Source organism: Seriola dumerili, unplaced genomic scaffold (genome assembly GCF_002260705.1).
Source record: "Seriola dumerili isolate Sdu_G_001 unplaced genomic scaffold, Sdu_1.0 BDQW01000169.1, whole genome shotgun sequence".
In the NCBI taxonomy this organism is placed as follows: domain Eukaryota; kingdom Metazoa; phylum Chordata; class Actinopteri; order Carangiformes; family Carangidae; genus Seriola; species Seriola dumerili.
This window is the reverse complement of record NW_019174424.1, coordinates 3,222,210-3,235,542: the sequence shown is the minus strand read 5'-3', so window position 1 is coordinate 3,235,542 and position 13,333 is coordinate 3,222,210. Positions and strand designations below refer to the sequence as shown.

The window sequence follows — 13,333 nt, the reverse complement described above, 5'->3', positions numbered from 1 at the left end:
GGGGGCAATCAGTCAGTCAGAAAGTCAATGCCACACTCCTTTGTAACATGGAACTGAAGCTACAAAAGGCCCTGAAGAGTATGTTACGTAAATAAAAGATTCTCTTTCTTGGCATGGACATGGCCATATGTGCAAATCTTTGTTTCCTTTGTAGTTCACCAGAATCTTTATTTCAGCACAGACAAAAAACTTCCACTTCCCCTGCAGGTCCTCTGCCCTCTCCAGCTCACCGTCCACACAGATGCCAGTAAGATCCTGCTGGACTCAAGTTCCACTCTCCCATTGCGTAAAAAAAGCCCCCAACACATTGCTGCGGTGTCACAGGACGAGTGAATGACGCTGGCCGCTGACGCGAGTGCGCTGCTCTTTCGGCTGGGTATCGGGTTGCCATCTTTGGCCCACTTCTGGCCTCTTGGAGAGTCACCTGTCCTGGCAGAAGGAATGCTGTGACTGACGTGCCTAGTGACGCCAGCATTGACTCCAGCAGCAGCTCTGCATAGCGTGTTAGGTGTCTGCGCAAGCTCACACTGGGACTGCTTGTGCATATGTGAGTGAGGATTGCAAGGGGCTATGTATCCGTGCGTGTAAATATGCATGCAGTGTGCAGTGCATATTTGTGTGTGTCTCCTCTGAGGTTGTTTTGACACTGGACACCTGCTGTCTGATGATAAAAGAGCGTGTGAGGCATTGGTGATCCCTCCGTGCCAATCCAAAATGGTCCAAACCTTACAGACTAAACAGATCCTCAGCGTCCTGTCTATCTGTCCTTCCATTCTCTACGATTTCTCAGCCCTCTTCAGTATGAGCTGAGCCAAAGTTTGTGATAAAGAATAGAGGGGATTTGGCACAGGGAGGAGGAGAAGTGGTGGCTTCTTTAGCCAACCCTTGAGCTCCCGGCCCTGGGTATGTCTCTACTTTCGAGTTAACTGTTTTCCCCATGTGCTTCACAGGGGACACTGCTCAGAGGTAAATGAACCTCCCTCTTTCTTTTTCCTTCTCTTCTTCTTATGGACAGTCCAACAGGCAGTGGCCATCAGCAACAGCAAAAGACCCATGACAAGTAACACCACTGACACCACTTTAGTCTGAGGCAGGTCATTGTAGGTGTATGTCACCCCCGTTCCTGCTACACCAATGACCAAAGAGATGATTCCAAAGGGAAAAATGCAGCGGTACCAGGACTTCTCCATGCCTCCAGTGGCCTGGGACAGACGCTCCAGAGAGGAGAGCACGTCAGGGACTTTGGGGCCACCAGCCTCCAGGGCCTGACCCTCCTGCCCCGAGCTGGTCTGGGGCTGAGGTTGGCATGCCAGGTGGCCTGTTGTGCAGCCCATCCTGATGGTGTGGGCTGATGGATCCCGAACCCAGGCTGCACCGCTGGCCTCTTGGATCACGTTCGTAGTCAGCTCTGGCCTAGAGAAACAGAGAGAGACAGACAAAGGCAGAGAAAGAGAGAAAGGAGAAGGAGGTCTATATGAGACCGGAGAAATGACTGGAGCAGGAATGGCTGGAGTGTGTCAGATGAAGGCTTCTAAGTCAGCGCTGAAATCCACTCACACTTTCCCCTTCTCTCCCTCCCTCTCTGGCTGTTTCTCTGTACACTGTCTGCTGGCTCTCTGGCAGCACATTGTACACTCTGCTGAACGTAGTGATGGGGGATATATAAAGGACCAGAAGGGGAGGAGCAAGGGAGGAAAAATGGGGAAGTCCAAGTGCTCTGATTGGTCTCATTTTGTGTGACGTCAAACATTGAAACTGGGAGAATAGGGGTTGATGTAGCACAGGAAGGGGGAGGGGAGCAGAGTTAACTGCTCCCTCTTGCCTTCATCTCCCCATCACTGCCTCCCAATTGCAGTCTTTTTTGTCATGGTTGCTGTTGTTTTTTTGTTTTCCTGCAATATAAAAGCCCCCCCCTGGATAATCAACGAACCTGCTGCTGTCTAGAAATCAGAGGAGAGAAGGGAATCCCTCAGTATATCAGATTGGAAAGCTTCTTTCTCCATACTCATCCCACACGGCAACAGCAGATGTGTTGCCTCCATACGGCTATTACACAGTAATAGTGCTACCATTGCATCTCAACAGATATTGCGTGGACATCAACATAAAACAGAGACCCTACGGCCACCCACACAGCGCATGTAGACACCTGAAGACACTGATTTGTAGGACGACATTCATTCTATAATGAAAGTGTAAGTACACTAATGAGCATGTCCACATGTGACACTCAAACAGCCCCCACTCATTTCCCACCCACATACACTGCTGCTGCCAGTCCTTTCTGAATGAAAAGCAACCTAGTAGTAATTAATCCCCCTGTATGATCGAAGAAAATCAATCAAGAAAGCTCTCTCTCCTAAGCTCGCTAATCTTACTCCCCCAGATCGGAAAAGCCATGTTAGGAAGGATAAAAGTGTGTGCACAGCTGAATGTCTATGTTTTTTTATTTTCAGGCATTACTGAATTTACTATGGCAACATATTATTTTCTTTTTCTTCTTTCCACGCTTTTTTGAAAATTGAAAGCTGTGAACTTAATATTTATAGTAGAAATTTTGGAGTTTCAATGTGACATTACGTACAATTGTAGGGAAAGCAAACTGAGGTTACAAGCGTATTTAAGGTTGAACATGTGTAATGAGACAACAGGCCTCTTTGATACACATGAAAGTTTTAGCCCCTGAAAAGATTTAGACCATGGTCCATGACATATTGGGTGTCAAAAGAGCAAAGATGTAGGTGATGGACAACACAGCAACCAGTAAGTTTTGATTATGGGTTTTAAAAGCATTTCTATGTATTTATAAAACACCTGCATGACTTCAGCTTAGCAACAGGTTTTTCCCTCATAATTAAATGAAAGGACTGTTGCTCTTTAAAGCCCACAAGGCACACATTATCAGATTATGAGATAACTAATGCTCTCATATAAATGCTTAACATGCCTCTGTCTGCAGAGGACAACTGTATTCTTTGCCTTTACAGAAAAGACAACTGGATAGAGGGAGTTGTCTTTAGACCGGATGAATGGTGGAGAAAAATCAAACAATAAACCCTACTGTAGCCTAACTGATGATCATACTGATTTAAGAATCTCTGCTGTAGCTCAATCGGTAACAGAACTGTAGATGAATAAAAGAGGAGTGAAAGAGGGAAAGGGAGGAATGTGTTTGCGAGGGCTTGGGTGCAAGAGAAAAGAGATGCTCAAGAGCAATAAGCATTTGAAGGAGAGAAGTGGATTCTTGGTAGCACTGTTCGGTTTCTGTGGATTTGTACTTGGACTCCAGTGTTCGAGTGAACTAAGGCTAAAGACAAAGAGTGTAAATGAAAAGGGTGAAAAAAGTGAACAAGTAGGAAGGAATGTGTATGACAAAGAAGAGGCTATTCAACACTGTCGCTCTCTGTGTGAGAATGTGTGTGTGACATACAGCAGTGCTGACATGGGAAAGAGAATGAAGCTTCTTCCGTGGAAAGTAAAATTTCTTTGGATCTTCCATTATGTGACAAAAAGAGGCGTGAGAAATATGGGACAAAGGCGTGAGACATGGGTAACCTGGGCAGGGCCGGGCCATGCTGGTGGGAGTGGAAAAGGTCCATTGGTGACAGCCAGAACCAGGCAGCAGCTGATGTATGCAGGTCAGAGGAAGGCTGAGTTGCGTAGGCGCCACTCCCACTGGGCCCTTTGTGTAGTGTTGACGTTATCTCAAAGATGCATCCTTGCCTCCTCCTTTACTCCTTTCACACAGACTGATCCAAGACTGTATGGGCAGACCAGAAGCCTGCAGCACGTTGCTACAGTCCCATACAGATGACTTGGCTTAAGTCCATGAGTGGTGAGAAACTGATGGTGTTGGAACAGAGGAAGCTTTGTGAACATGCTTTCATATGTCTCAGTTAAGTCAGGAGCAGTGGTTTGAATGAATGCGCTCCTGTTGTTTGAGATACAGGTAACAGACAATCTGAGGTTGAAATAGTCCTCTCCCTTTTATACTCTTCTTTTTATTCTTCTTCTATTCAGGGAACCAATCCATTTCCAGCTTGCAGCATACAGGGAGCCGGGCCCCCAAGTGCATTGTCTCTGTGACTCAGCCAGCTTTGGGTGTGCAAGTCCCCGTGGTTTGTGTGTACATGAGGGTTGGTGCAGCAGGGCTCAAACACCCACGTCCTGCTGTGTGAACCCAGCGCCACCTGTCGCCCAGTCTGGCACAGGCCGTGCCATCCACACGTCATCTGTGGGCACGAACCTTTTTGGCCTCTCCAAGCCCTCCTGCATCTCACATACACCCTCACATTACATTTGGGATGCGCAAAAACGTGATTACCAATTTTCACAGATCACGGAGACGCAGTATTGGCCCCATATGTGTTATCTATCATTCACTGTATGCCAGATTATAAAAGCCCAGCATAGATACAAACACATCATATGGAGAAATACTATAGTGAGAAAAATAAAAAAACTGACTCATTTTGATGCAATAGTAATAACTCAACAAGTGGTTAAGAATTAGTCATCTGCTAGTGAGTTCTGTCGTCACTTCTTTTGTGAGTTGGGTGCCACCTGCTGGAAGACTCCATTAGTGACTCCTGGGCAAGCTTTTCCATTACATATTACTCTAAGTATTACTTGTTATGTAGTAGAAATATAAAATGAAATATCATTAAAACATAATAATAGCATTAGAAAAAAACCTATGATGTTTAAAATATTTATGAGAAGACCAACTGAAATTACAGACCGTAAAACACATGCAAATGTGTTGCCATACAGATTTATGTCAACATTTTTAATTCGATGCTCTCCGATGAAAACCACGTCTCTCCAACATTGGCGACTTTGAATATTTCAGATAAATAGAAGGGTTACGTGTTTCTTTACGAGTTGAAATTTTCTTGCTCACAAAGATAAATAAACCATTTTAAAACCCACTAGATTGTCTGAAAAATGCTTTGTCACAAACCTGAAAACATTTTCATAGGACAGTGACAAAATTGTAAGTACAGCACTTCACAGTCAGAAACAACATTAACAAAGATGATAAACAATCACAATCTTAGGTTTCTTTCAGTCAGACTTTCAAGTTATTACTATCACAGCACACAAAAAACGGATTCTTCACAATAATGACTGGGATTTTGATTCACGGACAATATAATCTTGAGTTACCACTTTATTAAGAACACCTCTTTAGTCTTAAGCAATCCAATGTAATGGTCCTGCAATTAATATTATTTTTGTGAACTTCTTCTTCTTTAATTGATAGTGTCAGAGTGGTATGATCCAACTGGTATTGCACTGGACTGGATTATACTGAGAGGTGTTTCATTTCTCTTATGTATGCAAATGGTGTAGGATGGAGTACCTCATAAACTGGTAATTCAGTGTAATACTGTATGTTCTGTGTTCAATCAGGCTCAGAGTCCTGGACAATGGCAGGGAAACGCTCCCCTCCTTCACCCAGCAGAGAGTACATGTCTCTCAGCACACTGGCGTTGGGATGTCCAGGCCCAGGTGCTATAGATGAGAGCTGAGGGGACAGAGTGTCCAACAGAGCCTGTCACATAGAAGAAAAGACTGTCAGCACATTATTTCTTAGTAGTTAATGAGTACTACTCCACAGATTTGCACCATCAAGTGTGTGATGTACTTATAATTTATCAGCTGGTTGAAGAATATAGCCCGTACCTGCTCGAGGTTAATCTCCTGGTGCAGCAGTGCCACCTGCATCCTCAGCCTCTCCAGCTCTCGGAGGTCTGCCTCTGTTGTGTAGGTTACAGTGAGGGGCAGGGGTGCGATCATCCCATCTTCCCACACACCATTTGCCCCAGTTGGGCAAAGACAACCTCCCTCTGGCCTCCATCGATCCCATGCTTCCCACTCTAACGGAAAATACAGTTATTTTTAGACTGTGAGCGTGAGCAACCGTACCCTAAAACGTTTTTCTGCTCCGCTGCTTCAGCTTTAAATAGCTAGGCCCTTGCCTAGCCACGTCAGGATAGACAGCTTTAAAACCCCACCGTCACAGGGAAGGGGATCTGTCGAGGCCAAGGAAAGTACTGATCTGGCACTGAGGTTTCACTGCAGCTCTGTTTTCATTTTCCATATGCCAAGATGGAGAGGCCGCATTAGCTCGTTAGCACGCTACGTTCATCTCAATCATTTTTCAAATGCTGTTAAAATTCAATAAACGATAAATCCCTCTCTGGAAAATAAAGCGCTCGGAAATAAAATACTTACTGAATATTGGATGTGAGATGCTAGATTGGATGCATATAGTCAAAACATCAGAGGTGTGTGGACTAAGCAAGGAGTTACAAATGACTGGAAAATGTCTCTCACACTGGCTTTAGCAACATACTTTTGCTGCACTGGAGCTATGACTGGTAAACATAAACAAAACTCCCTGCTGAAGGTGACACGGTCATTTGAGTAATGCAAATGGAAATTCTCTGGGCATTCAGCTTCATTATAATTGTATCATTGGAGGTGATGGGAATTCTAACATTCTAACGTACTGTAGGTACTGAGTGAGTGATACCCTGACACCCAGACATGGTCATTCAAACACAGGGTCATGATATCTCCACCAATGTCCTCTTTATTATGCAATTCTGTGAGGTGGAATAAATCTTTTAAGTAATGTTTTTTTTCCTGCTCATGAAGACACGCTGACATGTAATTTGTTTAGGAGGAAATGCATAGTTTGAAAAGGTAGATTATGTGATGGTGAAACGGGATTCCTACCTTGTTTCACTTGGTCTGCAAAGTTCTGGAGCTCTGCTGCAGTCATTTGCAACCTTTCAAGTGTCGGGTAGGAGTCATGCTTGTTTTTCTTACCACCTGCATAGACAGAAATGATCATTTAAAAAAAAAACAAAACCTTCAGTTAAACTAACAAGCACTGTTACAGCAGAGGCAACTGGATTTCTTTTCTTTAATTTCACTATGTTAATTAGTTTCATGTTTGCAGTAACTGTTATTTTTACAATTAGAGAAAATCTTCAAATGCTCAGTGGGGGGGTCTCACAGTCACTTCCTGCCAACTCCCTGTGCAGTTTCTTCCCAAATTATCATCTTCTCACCCACACAATTGTGTCATCGATCTATTTAATTTCTCCACATTCCTCTGCTCCCAACTGTGTGTGTTTGCATGTGTTATTCACCCTGCTCTGTGGCTGTTTCTGGAGTCACCTTGGCCAGAAGCTCCATTGTCTGACAGTGCTGGATGAGGTCATACCCTTGGTGAGTCAGCCTGTCGACCAGAGCCCTGGTCTGATCTGGGCTGCCACACGGCCAATCCTTGGGGAACTAGAGGGATCAGAGGGACATGGTCAAGGACAAAAAACTGGATACCCAAGCCGTTTAGAGAAATAAAAGTATATCACTCAGATTTGTTCAGAGACATGCTAAATTGCTATAGCTGGGTATCACTAAGCATGGAATTCAAACCAATTATATTCTCAAGCTCAACATTACAGCATGGAAAACATGTCTGAGGCTTTCCAGCCCATTTTCATGGGCTCCACTAGGAAAAGGAAGGATACCGTTGCTCTCATTCTCTCCATGAAGTGACTCCTCCCTGCCACAGGTTTCCTTTGCAGAGCCATAACTTTGTCCCACAACCTAAAGAAAATGTGGAGAAAGAAACTTAGTACAAAAGCAAAACAGTGGATTAAAGTGTAGTATTTTCACAAAATGAACAGACTGATTTTGGTTACCTGTTTTGTTTGTTTCTTACAGATCTCCACTTTGTTGTCTGCTCTGAAGGTATCCTGCCATAAAACAAAGGCAAACTGAATTAACTCACCTCTTCCAACTGAGACCGACAAAGCATGGTTGTCCACTTATGTAAAAACATACCTGGTGTGTTGAAGCAAACTATAAGCTCCAGACTCATCTGTGTGTGAGAAAGGCACTGCGTTATTTGAAGAAGGTGTTGGGATAGCTGCAGCCTCTCCCAGGTTTTCAACACTCAGCATGCTGCTCTTAACAGTCTTTTTTTTAGAGCGATCAGGAGAGCCAGATGCTGAACCAGCCTGCTGCAATTTCCTAGTTGCCTGGTGATGCACAGCCGCAGCTGATGAGACAGGATGTTTCTGGATTGTGCCTCTATTATTTGTGGTTTTGGACTGTCTAGGATTGTTGCTAGTTGAAGGTCTTGCGCCTAGTGAGGAGGATAGTGAAGATCCAGGTTTTTTGTGCTCTTTTCTGTCAAGACTGGCAGATTTAGAGGTTGATCTGATGGTCAAATCACTTCCTTTAGATGGTGCAGATGACTGTGTTACACCTTTTGATGTGACAACTGAAGTGCCTGGTTCCTTTCGAGGTCCAGATTGCTTGTTTCTGTCTGGGTCTTTTTTAGATGCTCCCGAGCCAGTGCGGACCCACAGGGCTTTCTCCAGTACTCGCTCCAGCAATTCTATATCTTCCTTCTCCCCTGGTAAGGTATTTGTGTCTGAAGATAGCAGCATAGAAACAAGTGGTTACAGTTTAGTTATTTAACCTATGTTTAACCAGAAAGTATCTTTATATTTATTATCTCTTTTACAAGAGAGACCTGGCCATAATTGGAAGGATGGATAGTTAATATATAGTAATTTAAGAACATGCATTGTTAATTTATAACCTTCATGAATAGAACTATTAAATAGGACCCAAGGCATGAAAGAGAGAAGTGTTACTATTTAAAACAGGTACAGTCATAACATTATACATGACTGCTCTCATCTCCCTCTAATTGACTACATTAACCAAAGATGTGAAAATGATTTTTCTTGATACATGTTATTTTTTCTTTTTTTTTTTTAAAAATTACCTGTAGCAGCAGCATCTGCACCTTCAGATTCCTCAGAGTCCTTCTTGGGTTGTGGTGTTCTGTGGAAAAAAAAACCTCCATGTGACTACAGACTCAAATTAACCAAGAGGAGCATAATTAAGCAACTTTGAGCAACAGCAGTATATAATGTATAATAGAAAGTAACATATGCACAGCCTAGGTGTTCATTGTGGGTTTTTGATGCCAATACTGATATCAATATGTGAGAGCTTAAAAATCCAATGTTACAATATATAAATTGATACATATTTTTTAATATAAACAAAAAAGATGAAAAATTAAAAATTAAGTTGACAAAATAATCTTATCAGCGATCTCTGGTGGATATAGCTACTTGATGGTGACACAAACTTAGAGCTACAATGATTTATTGGTTAGTCATTGGAAACATCAGCAGCTATTTTGATAATTGATAAATTGTTAAAAGTCTTTTGTCAACAGAAATGCCCAAAATATGGTGGTTCCAGGCTTGCTGCTTTTCTCAATCTTACAATATAGTAAATCGAATATTTTTGGGCTGAGGACTGTTGGTCAGACAAAACAAGATATTTCAAATCAAATCATAAAGTACTCCAGGACAACATGATATTTTTTGAGTTTTCTGATGTTTTATAGACCAAACAATTAATCTATTAATTGAGAAAATAACTGGCAAATTTGCTGATAATAATAATCAGAATGGAATCATTTTTGAAAGCACCCTAGTTTACTTTTAGTGCCTAAAACTTTTGCACAGTACTGCAGAAAAATATTGGACAGTACAATGGGCCTTGCCAAAAACTTCATTTTAGATGTGGTTCTAGACAAATTTGTCTTTTTGTTTATTCATCTTGCACATGTCCACAGCTATCACTGCATTTGTCCCTGTGGTTTTCAGTGACGAAAGTGAAACGAGTTAGTGGTGGAAAAGGCACTGCTGGGATTCGAACCCAGGATCTCCTGTTTACTAGACAGGCGCTTTAACCAACTAAGCCACAGCGCCGGATGGGTGCCCTTACACGCAGATGTTCAAGTTATTATTTTCTTGGTGAGAGTTACGAATACTTTCAATGATTTGACAAGGACCCGCATACGATCAACATTACTTTTGATCGCCTTGACTTCAGTGCCTGTTTCAGAGTATATTAGCCCCAGTTTGCATGAAAGGTACAAGAGGCACAGACTGGGTCTAAGAAGACATAAGATCAAATATCAACACCGATTACATATTTTGCATGCACATATAAATACATTAACTTACATGAATAAGTCTTCTTTGATAAGAACATTGTTTGGTAATTGTAAAGTTAAAATGAGTTTATGTTCCTACGCAAAAGAGACACTAGTTTCACGAGTGAAAGCTGTGATAAAACGGAGGGGTTAATGAGATGTACAGTACTTACAAGGTCTGTAATATTTCTCTGTAGAGCTGAATACTGTCATTGATCTTCTCTTGTTCAGCTTTACATGACTTGATAGCTTGCTCAACCACGGACAGCACTGACATGCTTGTGTCTGGATTGTCTCTACTTTGACTTTATTTGTCTGCCGTGAAAACACGCAAGAAATGATTAACTGTTAAACTATCGATTGAAACACTGAATTAACACCAAATCGCTCAAAAGTGTGTGGAATATATCATTGTTTCATGTATTTCCATACGAACAGTTTAACGCGAGCTATTTCGTGCTGACCCGCGAAATCGAATTTAACGGATGCGGAAGTCACATTTCTTTCTTAGTGCCAGCAGAGTCAACGTAAAGCAGTGTGCAAATGTTCAAGAAGCTAATTATCACAATAACACCCATCTAACTTGTGCGAACAAATTAAATGACGTATTTGTTTTCAACTTGCTACGTACAATAACAAAGACAGTTAAAACTTTATGGCTTAGTCGCCACAACGAAGTTGTCAGTTCTCGCGAGAAATGGCATAGCTACGAAGATACGAGGACGTTGTTCCTTCATGTTGCCACAACAAGGCTTTAAAGAGAGACTTTATTTATTTCACTTTTTAGGCTTAATAAACATTGCATGTTCAAATTCAGTGACCTACCATCAGAGAGAAGGATGAGAAAAAAGAAACCACTGTGAAGACTCTACTTGCACCCATTTTCAAATCCTCCTCATTAACTTGACTCATAAATGTGTAATAGTAGGCCCTAAATTATCTCAATTACCAACTGCAAATGATGACTTTAATGAGTGCTGTTTATTATTTCAACAACAAGGTTCATTAAATTTATAATTACGTTCCCAAGTAGCCTTTTTACATTTATAGTTTTGTAAAACTGTTGCCCCTATAGTGACAGTTATTAAAATTTTGCAAGAGGAAACAGAGACAGGATATGACTAACTTTTGGCCAATCTGTTGTTGATTTGCTGCTTTAATTAACATTATAAAAAGAGCCAAAGATCTAGATCCCTGTTGCTATGTCAATGAGCGATCACCTGCATTTCCTATGAGATATGTTATGTGTTTTTGATGTAGCATTTGAAAGTCATCAGCACACTGAAACCATGTGTGGAGTCCTCAGCAGACCAGACAAAGTGGCATAAAAAAAAAAAAGAAGTAAAAAAATCATTCATGAGAGTGAACATGGTTTGTTTTATGGCTCTCATGTATAAATGGGCAATAAATAAATTGTCTTGGACAAATTACCATCTAAGAGGCTATGAATTTTTTCAATCCTTCCCCCATGAGAGTCTTTAGACCAAAATCCCCCTCCTCCCTTATTGAACTGCATCAGTTGCACAGTGGCACTTCCCAAAGCAATTTAATGTAATTGCAACAGCTTGCCATCCCCATTGGATGGCAGTGAATCATCTTGTTAGCTCACCCCCCCCCCACCAGCCTCCTGGCCTTAGTAGCAGAGTGATGGCGGTTGGGGGTAGGGAGGGCACTCAGCTGCCCCGCCAACCAGGCATCTGACACTGCTGCCTGCTGCCAGACTAATATCGGACACACACACACACACACACACACACACACACACACACACACACACACACACACACTTCGGCACAATCAATATACTCATATATAAAACACACATTACATTCAGTCATACACTAATGGAAAAATTTACTCAGCAACACAAACAATTAACCTAAATTATGTATACATAATTCATGAACAGCATGTATGAATCATATGTACACAAAACCACCTGCAAAATGATTATTAAACTATGATCTGTGATTGGCAGAGAGCTCCAACAGCATGTTGTAAACAAGACAACATGAGGGAAACTTGTTTTGATTGTCCACGAGGGCCACACCAACATGTTACGGTTCAACTGTGGAGAGAAAGGTAAGATTGTGGTTGCCTCTGTGTTTGGGGCTCACTCTGGACAAACACCTGTTAATCTGGAAGCATTCTTTGTAATTACACAGTGCATGCATTCTGTGCATTATGTTCACAGTACATTGTGCATTGTGTTCATGGCACACTCTGTGAAGATAGTGGACTATTCATTACAATTATGTGCCCTGCTCCAGCTCCGCTCCCTTTCATCTCTTTAAATCTCACACCTATAATTTACTTGTTTCTTTAATTCTTCACATGTGTTTTACTGAACAATGAACATTTGTGATTGAGTTTTGCTGTAGGCCTAAAATGCCAAACTCCTCAGTTTAATGCTCCAATTCTTAGGATTAGATAAATTGATCCTTTCCTGATCTTTATCTTATCTTATTCCTCTGTAATAAATAATAAGTCTGGTAAAGCACTCATGTAGAAAATGCAAGTGTTCAAGCCTAATATATGTAGGCGAACATACAGTATGACTGAGACTGAGCCTTACATGTTGGCTCCGTAGTGGTGTCTCCTACAGTTTCTGAAGAACTGTATAAATATCTTGTGAGTGTATAGGGAGCCAGTCTTTTATTCAGAAAAATCCAGGTGTAAGTCTTGTGTTGACACAAGACAATTAATCTGTTCCAGTCTCCTTTTTGTTAATGTTGTGCTCAGATATTACTTTGAAAAGAAGGAAAGAGTACAAAAAATGGTTGCGTTGTATTGACGCTTTATTAAATAAGAACAGATGAGCTGATTTAACTACACAACAATGGATACTATGATAATAGAGATAATTGCATGATAACACTGATGCTGTGGTTATGTAGGAACTGCAACTTTGTAATCATTTCAGTATATGGCCTTAGAGAGCAATAGAGGGTGTTGCCAAAAAGTAATTTGTTGGATAACAAAGATTAAGATGCATATCATGGGGAAGACATTAGGAATGCTGGGTACAACTGGGTACAACTGATATTGACTAGTAGTAATACTTAACTACTTAACTTAACTGTAGTAATAATACCAGTTATAAAGCCAAAAAATTATGCATCCACCAATTTGGAATGAATAGAAAATGCTCATGCATATTATAAACAAGAACATAGTTGAGTAAAACATTAGTTAAACTACGAACAAGGCTATAAATAAGATCAAAAAAGATTTGATTGGGCTTTTTCATCTGTATTCAACTTGTAAGTAAAATGTGAAATCTGC

The 13,333-nt window shown here is 41.4% G+C and overlaps 1 protein-coding gene and 1 non-coding gene across 2 annotated transcripts; both read right to left on the bottom strand.

Moving 5' to 3' along the window:
• Positions 1-4,727: 4,727 nt before the first annotated feature.
• LOC111227203 (uncharacterized protein C16orf59 homolog) lies at positions 4,728-10,559 on the bottom strand. The gene is made up of 9 exons (XM_022752632.1): positions 10,222-10,559; positions 8,819-8,877; positions 7,864-8,458; positions 7,722-7,775; positions 7,548-7,626; positions 7,167-7,311; positions 6,748-6,843; positions 5,689-5,882; positions 4,728-5,557 (listed from the first exon to the last, which is right to left on the bottom strand). The coding sequence occupies exons 1-9, from the start codon at positions 10,323-10,325 to the stop codon at positions 5,408-5,410; spliced, it is 1,476 nt and encodes a 491-aa protein (XP_022608353.1). The 5' UTR covers positions 10,326-10,559; the 3' UTR covers positions 4,728-5,407.
• Positions 9,748-9,821, bottom strand: trnat-agu. Its single transcript has one exon. It is a non-coding gene; the product is annotated as a tRNA-Thr (tRNA).
• Positions 10,560-13,333: the final 2,774 nt, after the last annotated feature.